A 20,729-nucleotide genomic window follows, 5' to 3' on the forward strand; every position below is an offset into this window, starting at 1 on the left:
CCCCAGACTCAACTCCTTCCCAGACCTTGCACCCGCTCCTGCGCACCTTCCCCAGGCCAGAATCCTCTCCTGTGCCAAGTACCCCCTCGTGAGCCCCTGCACCAGGTCACCACTCCCTCTCAGACACCCTCTTCTGCATCCTATCAGCCCCCTACCCCGCGCTCTGTTCTGCACCCAGGCTCCATCCCATTCACTGCATCACCCTCTACAGCAAAGTGCGGCCCTTGACCGCTAACCAAAATCTTGGAGTGACCACCTCCATCAAAAATTATGGCCCACCCTGCTATAAACACTGCTGCAACAGGGGCCCTTACTGCAGCTCCACTGTGCTACTGCACGACAAAAGAAGTATCACCGTTGGGATGGGATGGAGTCCAGACAGGAAGTATTGAGAGAGTATTTCACCAGCGAGAGGTAAGAACTGGGAAAAACTCAAATCTTGTTTTAAAAGTATTCCGGTTTAATGTTAGCAAAGTATAATCCAAAATGTTTTGAGAGCGGGGTGGCATTTGGGAAATATTCTCCTTGGAAGCAATGGACTCGATTGAGACAGAGCCCAGTGAGGCGCAGGTTAGCAGTCCGAGATTCATATAATAAACAGAAGTCACAAACGAAGGACTGAACAGAATGCAGAAGTGATTCCAGCACAGTCCCCCTCATCAGACCTGCAGACTGTAAAGGATGGAACTCTGCCAGGATTAAAACAAACAAAAAGTAGCTGCATGTTCATTTGCTGTCAGAGAGTAACAGTGAATTCTTGTTCTTTTCACTCTAAAGAGCTCCTGTCACACACAACATATTTGGCTGTTTTATACCTTGGCAGGCAAGTACAAGAGCATCAGGTAATTATTATAAAGAAGAGAGTCACAAAGATTTTGATAGTCAGCAATAGCAAATAGACAAAAGCTACATGACAGTTCAAAGGGGTGGGGGCTGGAATCAGATTCTAGCACTCACATGTGTGTGACGGGGCTGTTTAAGGAGAAGGTGAAAAGAACTTCCAGGGGATTATTGTAAAAAGGCAGTTAGCCATTAAACACTGATGTGTTGGACCTTTTCTTCTGTCTCCTCCAGCATAACAGGGTCTGGATCTGCCAATCTACTGGATAGTGAATATTAGCTGCAAACAGTGAAGGAATGGATAATGTTTTCCAACAAACATCCTGAGGGGAAGGACTGACGGGGAATTGCTAGTTAAGAGGTACTCTTGTCTCCTCTGTACATTACAAAGATAAAAATGTCAGATCCTAGGAAATAAATGAAATAACCAAATATGGGCTGGACAGACAGTCTCAGCAGCCAGGATTGGCATTCTTCCTGGATCCTGGTGTGAGAAGACTTGGATTTCATGCTGGTGACTGCTCTTCTATGGTGCATTACTAGTATTGAGTTTTCTGTAGTGGAAAAGACTCTTAGCGTCCACTTTCCCAGAGTATTTGATGGCTTCAGAGAAAAGCTTTGTCACCTGGAAATATAAAGCAGAGGAGAACAATCATTTTGCAGCTTTTTCCAGGAGGGCGCTGACTAATACAGCAAGCACACCAGTTCGACACACAAGGCCCATCCTGAGCAACAGATGGCCAATCCTGCAAGCCAGGAAATGATTTTGAGCCCCTTATGAGGAAGGGTCATCCCAGACTTTATAGAGAAAATAGAGCTACTGCCTCTAGGAGCAGAACACAATTCCTTGGCAGGTTGGAAGGGGAATCTCCTTTCTGGATGCCCATGTATGTTTTTCAGAGATGAGCACGTGCTCAGCTATGTCCCACTCAGGCTTAGCAGTTCCATGTCTATGAGACTGCAGCTTGGCATTGGCTTGTGATCATAGCATAGGATTTAGCACTGCAATCCCTAGCTCCAGCCCATGTCCTGAGAGTCCGACTGAAGCCAACAGGAATTTGGTGACTGACACCCAACGGAGCAGTCTGCACGCGTTAATGAATGTTATGGATACAGACAATGGCAGAGCCGGTCTACGTTCTGCTGGAAGGTGAGTCCAGCTGTCCCCTGTCAGAGCTGTGATGCTATGGACGGACTTCAAACAGAAGGCACTATTGATATCTGAAATGTAGTTTGTCAGGAACCCCAGACAGATAACAGGTGAAACTTTGGGATCAGGTTAAAAGCTGCCCCAAGAGCAATCAGACTCGTTTGGATGACATATAGCATAATGGTACAGGTCTTGCTTTGAAACTTTTGCAGAGAAGGCAACTTCCCATCCAGAGCTTAGACACCTAGCTTGAATGCTGCAAACAAGCTTGTTTTACTGATGTTACAATGAGCTTGGACAGGGAAAGTTCCTCTAAAGATGGAATTGAGACATCAGAGGCCCTAAGCGCTGACATAAGATCTAACCGATGCATTTTTTTTATCTCGCCGTGCAGCACACAGGAAAAAAAATGCTTTCAAGCATTAACCGAGGTCTGAAAATATTGGCTGCGATGCTCAAAATGGGCGCAGCACTTTTGACACCACAGTGACTCAGAGAAGAAGGAGCAGTGACAGAGATACCTGGAAGTTGGTGAGGAGAGCAATCCCACTGTCCACAGCCATCCTGCGGATCACGTAGTTGTCATGGATGAACTTGGTGTTGCTGTTGGGGAGGTTAATCACCAGGTCTATGTGTCCATCTCTTATCAAGCTGAAAGGCAAGGGAGAAGACTCTAAGTGACTCTTTGCTTACTGAAAGTCTACAGCAAACCTATGTGTGTGTTCAACCAAACAGTGCTGGCACTTTTAACTCCGTGTCATATTTAATTTGTACTGAATATTGCATCCTGAAGAAGGACGGACTCATGGATAAGGTGTTGTGTCAGGAATCAGGAGCTTGGGGGGGTAACATCCTGGACTTACGTGTGTGACCCTAACAGGAGGCTAAATTCAGCCTTCAGGTAGCCAAGTGCAACTTCATTCAGGGCCTAATTTACTGTCCTAATTTAATACTACAACATATGCTGTACAAGCTAGATTTTAATCATTTGTAGGTGCCTTGGTGAGATATGAAACTTAATGAGAGGAGAGACACATTGGAAAGATGTGGAGTAAAGTTGTTTCAGTGCTACAGAAAACGGGTGCTATGAATTACACACTTCATGATTAAATAGGGTTAAATTTCCTTCTCAGAATAACTACAGGCAGAACTGAATACGGCTTTCTGCAGCAGAACAGTAACCCATAATGCCCGGGGGCGAGATCCCGGCCCTAAAGAGTCAGTCCTGCCCACTGATCTCAGTGGTACCAGGATTTTCTCTGCTCCCCCATGACTTCCTTTTTGCCAAAGACTCCCATCATCTCCAAGAACTGGGCTAATCATTTACCTCCTGATTGGTGGGAGGTTGGTGCTCTGGCTTTCCTGGGATGGCCAGGGTACGGGAGTCGCAGGTACATTGTTGGCGTTGAGCCAGTTGGAAGTTGCTTCTGTCGCGTAAAGCTGCATTGAGAGGAAAGCTATAACACTGCATACTTCATAACACAAACACTTTCATTGTAACCGTGCATCAAACTATCTGGGCCTGATCAAATGAAATCAATAGAAAGATGCCTATCGGACATACAATTAGCCTCCCTAAAATATACCTGTGTATCTTTATCTAGAAGGGAGACCCACCTGCAGAATCATAATCTTCCCCTTGTTTATGTTATCAGTGCTTTTCTGACAGATGCGTGACAGTTAAACAGTAGGTCCTACGGCCCAAAACAGGGTAGGCATCTGAGCGCAGGGCTTAAATTCCTATATCTATAGGTTATTTTTGAAAACTGTGCCCAGATCTTAGACCCTATTGTGAATGATGCCATATAGCAAACAGATCAACATTTGTAGTATTTACTAAAATACCTTTTGACTGCCTGCCAGTTCCCCAGAAGGACTTCCTATTAAATACAGTCTAATATTTTACAGTCACGATGTTAATATTCACTAATGAAGACAGATCCAATATGACCCAGAAAACAAGCTCTACTTTGGACACATACTTGCGTAATTAAAAGTGAATTGAAAGACACACACACACTTAGATGCTCCTTTGTAAAACATTAAAGGCCCCATACTGATTTTTCACCATAAAAGGGATTTTTTTTTGTTTTTTGGGGTTTTTTTGCATTCCTTTTTTGTGTTCAAAGACATGATCTCCAGACTTGCTTCTTTTTCTTGTAGAACTCTGAGTCTCCAGAGCACCTGCAGTGTGACATCCCAGCTGCAGGCTGAAAAGGGAGCAGCACTTCTTCTAGCTTTGAAAGTAAAAACGCCAGGCTCCGGGAAAGTAATCCTGTTTGTCCAATTTAATGATTGTACAGTGGTTTAGTTGTGTAACTCTCATTGACCTTAACAGGGCAATTCAGCTAGAAGTCCTTACTGAGCCTGGGAAATGCCTGTGCACAAAGCAACATACCTTGAACCCTTCTTCATGGAGCTGCTCCGCTACCCCAAGGAATTTGGGGCGGAAGGAATGCTGAAAAGGAAACGCAACAGAGAGCATTAAAGTGATGTTCTAGGGGAATCTGCTAAGGGGGAGAAACATTCCTTTGCTCAATCAATCTGTGCACATGTGCGGGCTTGCTTATGGGGGACAGTAAAGGGGGCCTTTTGCCCCCAAGGTCTGGCATCTCAAAGGGGCTCGGAGCTCTAGCCACCACAGTAGCAGTAACGAGAGCTCCAGGACCCTCTGAAATGCCTCGGAGTGCTGTGCCACTACTCTGCACCGTGGGGGGAAGGCCCCAGGGCTGACTGCCTCAAGCCCCGCCCCTTTCACTCTTGGCCCCGCCCCTTCCGGGGGGAAGGAAGCCCGGCCACCGTTTCACATTGCCACTGGACCCATTCTTTTTCAGTCTGCCCTCTAACACTCCTTTGGGTGCTCTGTTTACAACTACATGACTATACCCAGTGAAACATGCATGTGTACTCCTTTCACAAACACACATCACCAAACCACCTAAGGGATTTAGGCACCCAGTTTTCATTAAAAGTTAGGTAAAGTCAGGTGTGCAGATTCCCTAAGTGCCTTTGAAAGTGTGTCTTATAATGCACTCACAAACCCAGGTACCATACAGAACAAGTGAAGACGTAACATCTTTTTTTACATTTGCTTTTGACTTTACACTCATCATGCAACTTAGTGCAGCCTGGGATATGATATTCTAGTGAGGGTTTAAGTGCCGCTTAATTCTAATCTTCCACACTTCTGGGGTTTAAGTGCTGCTCAGATCAACAGCAACGTGTGACCTCTTCACTGTAAAGACATTCTGAATCTTAGCTGTAATGTGACTCTGACCAGTAAAGAAGCAGGATTATGCAAACATTTTCCACATTGGAATGGATGATGCTCTGACCCTGGCAAAGAGCATGGAGGTCAGAAAAAGACTATTTTCAAAGAAATAAAGTGAGTCAACAAGTCCTTTGAGCTCCACAGACCCTGGCAAGAACCTCATAATAAAGCCATTTTTGTTCTGTACACCAACTGGAAATTACAAATATACAACATGACATGATTGGCAGCTTCCTAGCCCGAGAACCACTCTGCCTTCTGGTCGGGGTGGGGGCTTTCACAACCATCTTATAAACTTGTATCAAACATGGACCGAGCGCTTGCGACACATAAAAAAGCCTCTCCACAAAAAGAAATTACATCTGTCAGCTTGAATCTGAGCAGCCCCCTAGATTTAAAAGCTGACTGGAAGTACCTGTGTAAGAAACCATGAGTAACTAAAGTTCAGGCAGATTTAGTTACTGGAAGAGATTTATTGCAGAAGGAGGAGGTTTATTTCTTTTCTTTATAGGGAAGTTTTATATCCTGCAATACCCTTCTTGCATTGCTGTGACATCTGGCTTAAGGTGAAGGGCTAGATTTTCAACTGGTATGAATTCGGGACTTCAATGGAGTGACATCAATTTAAATCATTAATTGAAATCAGCATCTGGGTTAGTATGCAGCTACGTAATCCTGACTCAAATGTTCTGACTGCGAGCTTTACTCTTAAATCCAGTGTGGGGAAGATAATCTTTACTCCTAAATATCTACGATAGTAGACATGGTATAAGGCTACACTGAAAGTACAGGCTCAGAGAGTTGGAATTTAAAAATAAAAACACTCCTTTGACGTTCTCAGCATTTTGTGGCTATCAGCACAGATGTAAAACAGATGCAGTCCACCCTATAGACATCATTGAATAGTCCAATCAGGAAGGAAAATGCAAAGAGCTTTTCAGCTATTCTTGTATTAAATATTTAATGGCAAATAAGATCCTAGCCACCCACTCATTCGGCAGCTTCACAAGACTATCCATCGTTTTTTGTTTGTTTGTTTGTTTTTTAAAGGGGAGCAGATCTCCAACTGTTGTAAATGTGAATAGTTTATTTTACCTTCAACAGCACTCCACTGAGTTAGACCCACTGAAGACCTAAGCTTTAAAGTTCTGAGGAAGACCAGATTGCACTGTGTTCTACGGCAGCAATGGTTATGAGATGTAACCTGGCAGAGACTGCTGATCACCCAACTTGCATTTTGTTGCAAGAAGGAAGCAAAGAGGCATTGCTCTCCTGTTTTAAGGCAGCTATTTCACTAACAGCACTTAGGAACCAACACTGCCCAGTGACATCTCTAAACATGAAGCACGTTAGGACGAAGCAATTGGAATCTTTCAAAGATGCTGTGTTTCATTAGTTACACATCTTTCGTTCTATTCACGGTGCTTAATCAAGAACTTAGTGGCACATTTGGCCCTTTGGGGAAACAAATATGCCAGAAGGATGCAATTTTGAGGAAAACTAAACATATCCCTTTTAATTCTGGATTTGTTTCTCCATCCTATGATGAATGTTCTCTCCTCGTCACTGTATAATTGATACAAATAAGCAGTGCTTTTCTTTAAAAAAAAAAAAAAAGAAAAAAGAAAAAAAGGGAGCCAGTACTCAGCCAGATCCCACCCCCTGCCAGCCAATCCCGCACCTGGGGCTGCCGAGGTGCTGGTACGCAGTACCAGTAAGTAGTGGCACAAAAAAAAAGCCCTGCAAATGAGACAAAGTGACAGCCTCAATGTGCTAAGCAAGTTTCCCCCAGTTCCATTCAGGAGAACTAACTTTACCACCACTGTGGCTTCTTATATGTACCTTTTGTACTCTCACAGCTCTGGAAAGCAAATGAAACAGTTACGCACTGAAATGTCCAAAAGGGAATGTTTATGTGCCACTCAGGTAACCTAACATCTCCTGTAAATCAAAGGTATCACCCGTGTAATAATGTAACAAACCGGTTACTGTCCCAGTACATCACTGCTCTCTCCTGGATGGAATCGGCTGCTCAACTGTGTGCCTCACAGCAGCTAAGAGAGATCATCCTGTAGTTTAAGATCCAGAGGCCACAGCTTTGGGAATGTTACCCTGCCCTGAAGTTATGACTGATCATGGTGTGTACCCTTTGTGGCTATGGATACTTTTCAGTTTGTTTCTGGATCCGTATTTTCTATATGCAGGTACATTGCTACCATGCTGGCGTGCGTTTTATCCATTCCAAGCTACAAGAGGGAAATATGAATGGCATTTCCTATGGTTACAGACTACAAGGCTCCTCCGCCATCTCACAGTTGCAGAGACAGGGGTTCCTTTCTCCTTGTTGCCTGCTCATTCCTGCACACTTCATTTACAGCTCTCATTTTTTCAACCATACTTACCCTTTTGCAGTTTAATTATCTAGACAAACACACTGGGCTGAAGAGCGGGGAGAAGACATCATTCCCATCGGCACTGCTTGGGGGTTTTCCTTCTTTTCCTAAAAGACCTATGCCTCAAGCAACATTTGGCATCAGGCAAGCAGGCTCAAATTACGTACAGCTGTACTCTTTGGAGCTGGTATTTCACAATTTTAGCCCTACAACGACTGGCTGCAAAGACACCAACAGTAGGGCACGTACTCCATGGGAAGTGTCCAGGGTCTGACATTCAACTATCCCTGGAAGTCAAGCAAGCATTCTAATGCGTATTTGTAGTAATTAGCAGCCGTGGTTTAAGTCCATTTATCATTCTGATGAGTCTTAGGAGGAGGACGGGCTTGGCATTCCCACTAGAGCAGTTGATTTACGTTGCAGCGTTGTTTTCAGTCATCTAGGTATCCTCCGCTGCCAAAAGAAGAAACTTTCTCCTACAACCTTTTCAATCTCCCCAAGGGCTAGCTTCTGCCATGTACCTGGGGCCTGATTTCCTTTTACTGGGCTAGCAGCTGTAATAATCACCTACTGCCCACAGAACAGGTATTATTTTAATTACTTAATTATTGACTTTGTGCAAGCATATAGGGCATCCGCTTATTACAGGCACAGCAGGAGGCCTGGTGCTAGGCCATGGAGTGTTTTTATGGGACCCTAGCATTTTCCAGTCTCATGCGGTGTGACTGACCATTATCGGGACATACAAGACCATGAGGAGATTGGTGAGCATATCTGACTTCAGTATCTCCTGCAGATGGTAATTGAGGAGAAACCATCCTTTGTGTTTCTTCCTGGCTACCATTTTTTTTATCCTGAGATGCTTATTCCCATTACAAATCCAGAACTATAAACAGATATGGGGTTCTCCCAAGGCAAATATCGCCTTAGCTCCCAGTACAAAAGCCCTTGCTCTGAAGGACTTCCACAATGACACCATTTAAACCAGCTGCCACTTACAACGACTCTGAGGGAATGCAGAGGGTAGGGTTGGCACCACAGACCCAGGGCTCAAGCTGGAAAAGAGCCACTAGCCCCAGAAAGGTTGATCCAACATTGCACGAGGGTGTGGGGAGAGGCCCTAAAACAAAGAGTGCAGTTGTCTACCATGGGTTTGGGGGATGTAGCCTATAGGATGGTTGGGTTAAGAAATCAGTGGGATAGGTGTGGGGCTTACGTCAGCATAAGTGCAAACCAGTCTGGGAAGTGATACATTGGAAACAGAGTGCTAAGGGAAAGTAAGAGTTAGCGAGGACATGACCCAGGGTTATGTTATCTTTGTGTTTTGGTTATTGACGGTCTGAGCAAGGTTTTTAACGAGTGTTTTTAAGAAGAATGGACGTTTTATGAAATACCATCTATATTGAGAGTATGGGGAGGACAGTGGTCCGTGTGTTAATTTAAACAATGTGTCATCTCAAGAGCCAGTAAGAAGGTGGTAGACATCTAAGCATGGCAAAGGGCTGTTTAATGTTAATTAGCATTAAAATGGCATAAAAAGGGGTAGTTTTGCTAAATTGCAAGGGAGTGCCAGTTTATATCCAAACGATTCCGTTAGCTTCCAGGGTGATAACTCTGGGCTTCCTTTACTCTGCTGTCAGTGACATCAGTGATCACCCATTGAGACGCTATTTCATTTTTGCCCATGACTATAACAGCAGCATTGGTATAAGTAGTAACCACTTGCCTGTTTGCTTACCTAATCCTTTCGCTTTTGCATGAGGTTTGGTTGGATCACTCCAAATGTTGCCTAGTGGCTCTTTACTAAATAAATATTCTGTAACCAACCTAAAGGCTTGAACCTGAAACCTGTGTTGGGTTTTATTGCACCTTTATCTTTCTGCAGTTTAATACTAACTGGGAATACTTCAACATCAATGTTAGAGGGAGCACAAAGGAGCAGGACTAGGAGCATCACAGCTCAACTCTGTGTGGGACGGGCTCCTGTTTCTCAGCTTCCTCCCTTAGCTGCCTGGTGCTGTATGAGACCAGCCGGCTGCACGCTCCAGTAGGCAGGAGAGGAAGCAGCCAAGCATATTGATCTCCAACCCTACCAGCTAATGAGTGCTGCTCTTTCATTCCGATTAGACAGCCGGAAGAGCAGAACCCAGCCTGAGGAAATGTTTGCCCCTGCCATATACTGAGCTGCAGTATACTTTGCAAAAATAACACCTCCTTTGTCCTAGCAGACTCCCCTACTGGTCTGCCTGGCCATGTAATCTTGGTAGAGATGGAGGGGAGAGACAGGAATTTTCCATACAAATTATTAACTGTGCTGATTAGCAGAATTCAACTTTAGGGGTTTGTGGAATGGCTATTGTGTGGGCTCCTGTAGCAGTGTGGCTGTGATCTGACAGAAAGCTCAGCATCAGATTCAGAAATGTGTAAGAGCCACAAGCACCTTGTACGAACCCAGGGCAAACTATGATTTTTTCTTGTGGGGATTTTTGAACAGATAGGATTTGAGTCTCCTCTCATGTCTCCCTTTGTAAGGATCTAGAGTCTCAACTCTGTCCACAGACATACTCCAATGAAGCCAATGGACACCATACGAGCACATGTGAGGGGGAGCTCAGGCCCACTGTGTAGAATCCAGAACACACCCTCCTATTGCAAGAGAGTACACCATTCTACAGCTCACTCCTTCTGCTCGCACACCACAGTCTGTCACGGCTGCAGAAAGGCCCCAGTGAAGAAAGCTTTCATTTAAAGACAGCATAAATGAGTGCGTGGAAAGTGTAGCGCCGGTTACCCCATCTCCATATTATTTGCCCTGTCTTCAGTCTGATTTGCAAACTCTAAGTGCTCACCTGGATTCCAACCAGAATTCCTTTCTGTGGAAACTTAAACCCTGTGGACAGCATTGCCTTCAGGAAGGCAGAGTGGATATTCTCTCCGAAGCAAGCAACCTAGGAGGGAATAATAAGGCAGAGGAGTCAAACCCAAATAACTAAAAATACATCAGGGAACATTTTGTTCAAGGAGCGTAAGTTCCTCCTCTTTCTGTAGCATGTGGCTTGCCATCTCTTGAGCCAAGAGGGCAAAAGCAGGCCAGCAAAGATGCATCTTTTGTTTTTAATTAAGCAATAATGAAGAACTAAGCCGTGCTTTACTCTCAAGCAGCCCACCACTGAGCAACATCAATAAATTCTGCTCTGAGTTATCGGGAGACCAAAATGCAGTATCTGGCTCACAGGATGTGAGCTTGTAACAAAATGTTTACTGTGACTTAAAGCTTAAAGAGCAGTGGCTCGTAGACATGCAGCCATGCATCTTTGCATGACTGCAAAGTTTGCAGCAGGAAACGGAAGGTCTTTGAGATATGTCGCCTCTATTTGTGTTCCATATGTCAGTGTTCATGTGCATCACATGTCTGAGTCCAGAAAGTCTAATAAGCAATCAGCAGTCTCCACTGGTCCACATTAGATTTCCTCATGCTCCCAACCACGGGCACAAGAGGCAGTGTGGAATGATGCCTCTCCAGTTCCTCTTCTTACCGTGAATAAAACAGGCTCTGTAGTAGATGAGGAAAGGACTGCAGATATGGACATGTTTTAAAGAACCTCCTTTTATAGCAACCTCCTCCTCTTCTTTGAGAAATGGCCCCTGTGCTCAGACTGGAGGGGGCTGGGGATGAGGAAGCAAGCAGCAAAGATGCTTGTGGTATCCTGAGTTTCTCCTGTTGACCTCCCTTCCTCCTCACCATAGCAAGGCGTACAGGGGTTGACTGCCAACCCCGATAAGTCGGTTTCATGCATCCCTACCAGATGCAAAAAAATTGACCCCAGAAGATTGACCCTCTCAGGATAATGTAAATGTGGCCTCAGGAACCCACTTAGAAATTCTCTGAAAGGATATGACTTGAACTCATTTCTGCTATGGCAAAAACAAAAAAGTGTTGGTAATTTTCTGACAGATTTGTCCTTTGCAGATGAAGCACCAGGGCATGTCTGGCATCAAGGGAATGAAGTCTTGTCTCTTTGGCAGAAGCATGGAGTTTCAAGGAAAAAAGACAGTTAAGTGGATACTTGTGTTTTAGAGCTGGAGTCATCAGTAGAATCAGCAAATCTTTCTTCTTGCACACTTTACTCTCTAGCCCTGAGGTTTTCAGTGGTACATGTGAGCCAGGGCTCATCCAACCTTGACAGGCTTGGGAGGGATCACAGCTCTGGTGGACAGTCCTGAACAGGGACCTGTCCTTGTGACAATGAGAGTGCATACTATCCTCACCAGAAATCCTGTAGGTAGAGTCCTTTGGGGTTTAGGTGCTGCCAAGCATTTATTTATGGAAAGAGTTCAGCGAATTTACATGATAATCATGATGATAATACCCAGCTGTTATACAGTGCTTTCATCAGTAGAGCTCAATGTGTTTTTCAAAGGAAGTCAGTATCATTAAATAACATGACCTTCCAATGAAACCTCAAAGAGTCTACTTATTGTAGATAGTAATTTTAGGTTGTACCAAAAAGCCCACAAACGATGAACAAATACCCAGGGAAAAAAAATGCCACTGAAACTCCTGGATTATGGGGAAATGATAGCCTTTAAAATTTCAACATTTGGTAACAACTATCACATGATTACTTCTTTTCCAACTCTAGTACCCAGAGGCACTGAGACCTCATTCTAGGATAGGTGAAGCCTCTGCTCTACAGGCTTGACGCAGAGCCACTTGGCCTTTAGCTCACGTGGTAGAGCACAGGGCTTTAGCACCTATGATCAACACTTTAGTCCCTAGTGCTGGCAGCCTGAATCTGTTGGCATTATACAAGGCTGCAGCTACACAAATGCCACTGTTTGAGTAACTGTTGGACTCTTTGGTAACATAGTTATTAGTGCGCAATTCTTTGTACTTTATGCAGTGCAGTAAAAGCTTTGTTATCTGCAATTCATGGGCAATGGAGGTTGCCGGTTACTCAAGTTTTTACACCAAACTCAAAAAATGTTTTAAGAAATTAAATAATCTTACTTAACACTGCACCTTTTAATACTGTTACTGTATGCAGTACTGTAATTTACTGCTCCTTTACTGCCTCAGGGCCATCAAGCAAACACGACTTCCACAAACATTGGAAAATGATGCTGGATAGCGGTCTGAATTCTTCCATATAACTCAAGGGGTAATTATATTGCTGTCTACGGCAGATGCTGGTTAACAAAGTTTTCTGGATATTAAAGTGCCAGACAACAAAGCTTCCACTGTCTTTTCAATTGCTACCATGCACCATTTTCTATGCATAGCTCATCAAAAATTTGAATTTTGAGAGAAAAATGTCGATTGATATTTATGAGCGTTCTCACAAACATTTTCTCTTTTTAACAATTTCTTCAGCTGATTGAAAAAGTGGGAATTGTGACAAATACGTTCATTGAAATGTTGAGTTCAGGGGGTAAAACGTAGATGAAAACTTTGTTCTACTTTTTGACCTACTCTGCCATTGCCTTTCCCAATGAAGCACATCACACTGTATCCTTTAGTATACTGAGACACACCCATAAGGAGCAACCTTGGAAAAACATCAAGTACAAATTACAGTTTACCAGCAACTACTGAAAAGGGGACTAAATCATGGCAATTGAGTTTACTGCTTTTTTGTTGAAAAATCTTTCCTTTCTCCACATTCTACCACCTATTAGACTGGAGGTGGGGTAAGGTCTGTTTGAGTAATAGCTGTATATTGTTACAGTAATAGCCTACAGCTTGAGGTCAAACTCATCCTTTAAGTCAGGGATTCACAAAATTTCGGCACAAAGGAATCAGTTTATCACACCAACACTTTGATTGCAGCTGGTTGCGCCAATGCTATTATCCACCAATCATACTGTAGCTTGGAAGGTTCCGTCTCCCAGATTTGGTATATCAGTGTGTGGCTGTTCACCTAAGGCTGCATCAGGAAGGCATGGACAAGATGAAGCTGAACACTAGCCAGGCCCATCAAGTGAAACGTTGAGTCCTGATGTATTTTGTTCCCTGGGCCCTCAAGCTAAAAACTGACAGTGGCCTTTTTGCTTATATTTAGCTTGTATTTCAGCCCTGAATTCATCCCAGTTATTTATTTTTTCTAGAATTACAGACATCATAGTAGTAGGCATCCTTCAGTCTGCACAGACTATGGATCGCGCCCTTTAAAGTTTCAATTTAAGACTTCATTTACAGCGTCTATTGTGACTATAAAGACCCACACGAGAGTGACAGTCCTTGCTGCATCTCTTGCAGATGTAGTGGGTGTCTGGCAAGTCCTTATTGTGCTTTCTGTGTGCTCGCTTCTCCTCTGCTAGCTGTCTGATCTTCAACTCGCCCTTCTGAAGGCCCTTGTGTAACCCCTGCCTCCATCTGCCACGGTCGTCTGCTAGTTCTTCCCAGTTGTCCAGCTCGATGTCTACCTCTCTGAGGTCTCTCTTGCAGACATCTTTGTAACGCAACTGGGGGCGTCCGGGGGGTCTTTTGCCAGAGGCTAGCTCACCATACATGATGTCTTTTGGAATCCTTCCATCATTCATCCTGTGGACGTGGCCAAGCCAGCGGAGCCAACGCTGCCTGAGGAGGGTGTGCATGGTTGGGATTCCAGCTTGCTCGAGGACGGCTGTGTTGGTAACTCTGTCCTTCCATGATATTCCAAGGATGTGCCTGAGGCAGCGCAAGTGGAAGACGTTCAGTCTCTTTTCCTGGCGGGCATACAGGGTCCAAGTCTCGCTGCCATAAAGGAGGGTGCTGAGGATGCAGGCTCTGTAGACTTGCATTTTGGTGTGAGTGTACAGCTTGTTGTTATTCCACACTCTCTTGCTGAGTCTGGACAGAGTTGTGGCCGCTTTTCTGATCCTCCTATTTAGCTCAGTGTCCAACGACAGGGTGTCAGTGATGGTGGGCCCGAGGTAAACGAACTCGTGGACAACCTCTAACGTATAGTTGTCAATGCTGATTGATGGGGATTCAGCAACATCTTGACCAAGTACATTTGTCTTCTTTAGGCTGATGGTAAGCCCAAAGTCCTTGCACGCTTTGGAGAACTGATCCAGCAGTTTTTGAAGCTGGTCTTCTGTGTGAGACACTACAGCAGCAGCATCTGCGAACAGCATGTCTCTGATGAGGACTTCTCGCACCTTAGTCTTAGCTCTCAGCCTTGCAAGGTTAAACAGTTTCCCATCAGATCTTGTGTGCAGCAAGATGCCCTCTGTTGAAGATCCAAAGGCATGCTTCAGGAGGAGTGCGAAGAAGATCCCGAACAATGTCGGAGCAAGCACACATCCTTGTTTGACACCGCTCCTGATTCTGAAAGCATCCGATAATGCGCCGTCATATTGGATGGTTCCTCTCATGTTTTCGTGGAACGACTGGATCATCTTGAGTAACCGTGGAGGACAGCCTGTCTTGTGGAGCAGTTTGAACAGACCATCCCTGCTGACCAAGTCAAAAGCCTTGGTCAAGTCGATGAAGGCTATGTAGAGTGGCTTTCTCTGCTCCCTGCACTTCTCCTGCAGCTGCCTTAGAGAGAAGACCATGTCAACGGTAGACCTCTCTGCACGGAATCCGCACTGCGATTCGGGGTACACCCTCTCAGCAATCTTCTGGAGTCTGCCAAGGATGATGCGAGCGAACAGTTTACCAGTGACGCTTAGGAGGGAGATTCCACGGTAGTTGTTGCAGTCGCTTCTGTCTCCTTTTTTCTTATACAACGTTACAATGTTAGCGTCACGCATATCCTGTGGAACCTCACCCTCTTTCCAGCACAGGCACAGCAGCTCATGCAGGGGTTCCAGGAGTGTGTCCGCGGCACATTTGATTACCTCTGGTGGTATACCATGCTGACCAGGGGCCTTTCCTGCTGCAATGCTGTCGATGGCTGTCTTCAGTTCATCCACAGTCGGTTCTTGATCCAGTTCGTCCATTACTGGTAGGAGCTCGACGGCATCGAGGGCTGCGTCAACCACAACATTCTCGCGTGAGTACAGCTTGGAGTAGTGCTCGACCCAGCGCTCCATCTGTTTGGCTTTGTCAGCGATGACTTCACCAGATTTGGATTTCAGAGGTGCCATCTTGTTCTGGGTGGGTCCTAATGCCTTCTTCATACCCTCGTACATTCCTCTGAGATTACCAAAGTCGGCACAGGTCTGGATGCTGCTGCATAACTGGAGCCAGTGGTTGTTGGCACAGCGCCTGGCTGTCTGCTGTACTGTTCTTCTGGCCTCTCTAAGTGCTTGCTGGGTACTCTGGCTCGGTGAGCGTTTGTACTCCAGGAGTGCAGCGTGCTTCTTTTCAATGACTGGAATCATCTCATCAGAGTTATCTTCGAACCAGTCGTTCGTGTTTCTAGCTCTTCTTCCAAACACCGACAAGGCCATGTTGTAAACTGTATCCCTCAGATGTTGCCATTTGGATGTCGCATCGACGCCCCCATGGCCGCTGCGCAGATTTTCCTGGAGGGTCTCTCTGAACTTTTCAGCTTTCTCCGAGTTTGCCATCTTTCTGGCATCAATGCGGGGCCTTCCAGCAAGTGTACAGCGGTACAGCTTCTTGGATCTCAGCTTGAGCTTGGAGCAAACTAGTGAGTGATCTGTATCGCAGTCAGCACTATGATAGCTGCGTGTCAGAAGGACGTTTTTGAGGTTGTTACGCCTAGTGATGACCACATCTAGTTGATGCCAGTGCTTCGAGCGCGGGTGTCTCCACGACACTCTGTGCTGTGGCTTCGTTCAGAAGAATGTGTTTGTGATGCACAGATTGTGGTACGTGCACAGTTCAAGGAGACGCTGTCCATTTTCATTCATTTTTCCCACACCGAAGTGTCCTAAGCAGGAAGGCCATGAGGCCCAATCAGCTCCAACTCTTGCATTGAAGTCACCCAAGATGTACAGTTGTTCACGAGCAGGTATTTGCGCTACAGCAGCACTAAGCATGTCATAGAACTTCTCTTTTACTTCTGGTGTGGCATACAGGGTTGGGGCATAAGCGCTGATCAGGTTGACAGGACCGGCGCACGTTTGAAGCGTGATCCGAAGAAGTCTTTCTGATCCGCCCATGACTAAATCAACCATTTGTAGAAGGGTGTTTCTGACAGCGAAGCAATGCTGCCTTGTGGGTTATCCTGGGAAGGAGGAAGGCTAAGGGAGTAAACCCTGACAGAAAACCCGGAGTGGAGTCCGAAGGCGGTTCAGTGTCAACTTCTGGCACTGTCCCAGCAACTCCTGCAGCTGAGCTGGTACCAGACGTGGAGGTTATCCTCTCCTTTGGACTATATCATTAAAGCCGAGAGGGGGACACTGGTGTCTGGGCAGCCCAGAGTCTCCATAACAAATGCCCAGGCTCGCGCCCGGAGAGGTACTCCGGCATCGCTGAACAGCGTTGCATCAACACGGGAGGCAACAGTTACCGGTTATAAGCTCTTGCTCGATTGGCATAGAGAACGAGCGCCAGGGGTTGCCTTCGACGGTGGGAGGGATCCTCGCATCTCACTGGACAGTCACCACCCACCTCAAGCTGGGCAGCCCCCAGCCAATAGGGTACTGTCCCGTCACAGTTCACCTGCCTCGCTGGGTGCGTGAGGCTTAAGGTTCCTGAACCTGACAAGTGACTGAAATTTGGGCACCAGGCAAACCAATAAGAAAATCAACAAGAAATGAGAAACATCAACAATTCAAGCTTGCTTGCTGGAATGTGCGGACCATGCTGACCGGCTTGACTGAAGATCTTCAGGCCATCAGTGACACCCGCAAGACCGCTGTCATCAATGAGGAACTGAAAAGGCTCCGAGTTGATATCGCTGCACTGCAAGAGACGCGACTTGCAGATTCGGGATCTCTAAAGGAAAAGGACTGCACCTTTTTCTGGCAGGGTAAAGCCCAAGAAGAACAAACATCATAAGCAATTTAGAAATGAGGCAGCATTCCCCCTAATTTTTTCCATCCTGGGGCAAAATAAATTTTGTTACGCATACTGCAGCATGTGCAGATGTGTACCACCAATAAAAACACTGTGGGTGCTCTACTAATCAACTGGGGCAACACCTGAACCTTTCTTGGGCAGCTGCCCAAGTGCTCAGCTTGCAGGGAACAACGAGGAGAATCCTCAGCTTGGAGACCCCCTCTTACCTCCATTCTTCTCAGTCCTGGCCCCAGTCTCTGAAAGCAAAAATGCCGATACTCTTGTGCCTTCCAATGGCAGGGAACTGCTACTTTAAGCAAAATACGACCTGGGCCTTCCTTACAGCACTTGGTGGATTCAAGTCCAACACACGTCATGTGGGTGTTAAAAGGTCTTTGTAGCATGACTGAGCATCTTACCAGTAGAGAGCTATTATCTTTGCCTCATTTGCAAGAAAGACCTTCATAATGCTCATAGTTTATGGCAGTTGGGAATACAGATCTTTCCAATTTGTAAAAGTTAATAATCTTTTCTTTAGGACTAAAATATTCTCTATCTCCATCTAACGCTCAACAGAAGTAACTCTCACCCTTTGGCTACATTTCTGTTCTTTTCTCCCTTCCTGTCCCCATGGTATCAAATGGAAGTAAAAGGACAGGTAGGATTCATAATAAGGCTCCTTTACATTACTCTGACAGTGCAGAGGTGCCTTAAGGTGAGTCTAAATGTAACTTGTGCTCATTTGACGGCCACTTTCCACAGTCAGAGTAATGATAAGGGATCTTAGCTTAGTTGAAAATCTGGCCTCTCTCTCTCTCACACACGCACTAGTGGTAGTGGCTTACAGCTTTGTGCCTGTTACTGCCTATGCCAGCACATTTCACTGGTATGGGTTTCAGAAATTTATCTGGAAGTCATGGCACATCTCCAGCAAGGTTGGAAAAGGCAGCCGAACCCCAACCGTCCTACCTGGAGTTAATCCTTCAACCGCTGCACGTTATTCACACTCCCTCACCCTCTCTTTTTGCTCCCTGGCACACATCTCGCTGGTTACCAGGCAACCATAAAAATATCACCATAAATACCTGCCACCATTCAGTAACCTGTACATTCAGAGACCAAACACCCCCAACCAGGGAGTCTGCTGTTGCCCTTCTGATGGGCATTGATTGGGATTCTGAAGGCTGTATTCTGACATGCCTGTCAGAAATGAGGCGAGTTGTAAGATGCACTGACATACGGAGAACGTTCCAGAACTGACAGCTCTCTTTGAAAGCACGTCTCCTGCTTTCAAGGAAACCAGCACTGACTGCTGGGATTGGCGAACAGGTGAAGGGGGACATCCAGTGGCCAAATAGATTGAATTCTTCAGGAAAATGTTGATTGTGCATGTGTGTGTGTGTATTTCTAGAGACAAGGCAGGTATCCATGAATTGGGGAAGGAAAAGGTGTCCCACTTTTACATTTTTTAAGACGTTGGCTCTTTTTCAGAAGAACATACAGAGTCTGTCAGGATACATGCACTTACAACATCACTAACGGGATCTGGTAAAGAGCTTAGTTTAAAAATATAACTGGTACCTCCCCAGTGGAAGCCATCTCACATCGGAGAATAGGGTCTGCGTCTCTCAGCCGGGGCCAGGAGAACATTGGAGCCTAGCAAAAGGAAGGAAAAGAATCAAAGAGAGACTGAGAATTAACTGAATTAAAACGCAGGTGTATAGATTACAAAAGTGAGAGATAGACAGGTCCAGTTTATGTACAAGGTACATAAGTTTAAGAAAAACATTCATCTAGGTTGATGACCAGGAAGACTAGTAGGCAAATGGATATCTGGTATCCCTAGAGCCTGAGTCTGGGAGTGGAATATAGGATCATGGATATGAGCAGCAAAATGTCCCACTGATTAATCTAAGGCAGGGTGTCTAATGTGTTTTAGTACAGTGTGGTTTTTAACAGGCTATTTGACATGGAAAGGCTGTTGGATGTCTGATTCCCAAGACAAAGAGCCAGATGTGCTGCTGTCTGCGGCATGCCGAGTGGCACTGGTGAGAAATTTTTGTGAGAGTATGTTTTTCTCTCAGGAAATATTGATTCATGGCAATACTGGCTTTCTGTGGGAGTGGGTCAATTTAGACTAAACTTTCCATGAAAAGCTGCCTTGGCTCCTGTCAGCTCGGTTGGGCTCCAGGTTCCTCACCAGCCCCACTGATGGGCTAAAGGGGAAACTCAATATTCACAGCTTCTCCCACCCAACTTCTCTGCTCAGCAACTGCTGCAAAGGTGAGATTCTCCTGGACTTCCAAGCTCTCTGGCTTCACAACAGCTTACCTGGGAATCCCACTCCCTGAGCTGCTCAGCAAGTGGACTAGCCGGTTCCAGATGTCTGGCATTCTTAGAGAGCCACAGGTCCAGACAGCCAAGAAGCCCAAACATCTGACTCCCAGTTCAACTGGGCAGATGGCTTCCCACAGGCAGTGCCTATCTCCCCAGCCAGCTAGCTTTATGGGTGCCTGACTCCCTGTCACTCTCTTAGCTGTGCAAGCTCCACAGTAAAACCAAATATGTCAGTCACCCATAGTTAAGAAGCTCTGCTATGGAATACATAAGGGAGCAGATCTGTTGAGAAAGAATGTGACATTTTAAGGTCTTTTACCCAGAACATTTAAGAGCAGTTTAAGAAACAAAATCCCATTTTAATGCAAATGTTCTTAGAAATTAAAAGTGTGGAAGAGGAGTCTGGAAAACATTGGTATGTATAAGGACTGTGTCTCTGTGGAATATTTTTCAAAGTTCAAATAACTATTAGCAAGTCTTTAAATTTAACAACGCCAAACAAACACAGCACGTCAGCAATGCAAGGACTTCCCAGGGAAATCACCTGGACCGATTTGGTATAGTAATAGCAAAATAAACATAGCACATCATCAGTGCAAGGGCTTCCCGGGGAAATGCCCAAGAACATATCTGGGATTTTCATTCTGGTGCTAACACTCCTGGAAGAGATGTAGCCCTAGACAGTCTCGCTAACAACACTGCAGCATCCAGGGGCTAAACTATTAACACCAATTAATCCCAGAAAACTTGACCACTGGCATAAATCAAAATTTGAAGCTTCTGCTTCTTATGGCAGTTTGCTGGCTGCTTGTCGAAGCTAACCTGGCCATCAATCTC

The 20,729-nt window shown here is 45.4% G+C and overlaps 1 protein-coding gene across 1 annotated transcript in view; it reads right to left on the reverse strand.

Moving 5' to 3' along the window:
- Positions 1-1,366: 1,366 nt before the first annotated feature.
- Positions 1,367-20,729, reverse strand: part of CPS1 (carbamoyl-phosphate synthase 1) — a 134,580-nt gene continuing 115,217 nt past the window's right edge. Inside the window, exons 33-38 of the mRNA XM_075000834.1 lie at positions 19,137-19,211; positions 10,504-10,602; positions 4,389-4,448; positions 3,318-3,430; positions 2,512-2,641; positions 1,367-1,465 (exon numbers count right to left, since the gene is read on the reverse strand). Of these exons, the coding sequence (XP_074856935.1) occupies positions 1,367-1,465; positions 2,512-2,641; positions 3,318-3,430; positions 4,389-4,448; positions 10,504-10,602; positions 19,137-19,211 (576 nt within the window). The remainder of the gene's footprint in view (positions 1,466-2,511; positions 2,642-3,317; positions 3,431-4,388; positions 4,449-10,503; positions 10,603-19,136; positions 19,212-20,729) is intronic.

Source organism: Carettochelys insculpta, chromosome 8 (assembly GCF_033958435.1).
Source record: "Carettochelys insculpta isolate YL-2023 chromosome 8, ASM3395843v1, whole genome shotgun sequence".
Classification (NCBI taxonomy): Eukaryota; Metazoa; Chordata; order Testudines; family Carettochelyidae; genus Carettochelys; species Carettochelys insculpta.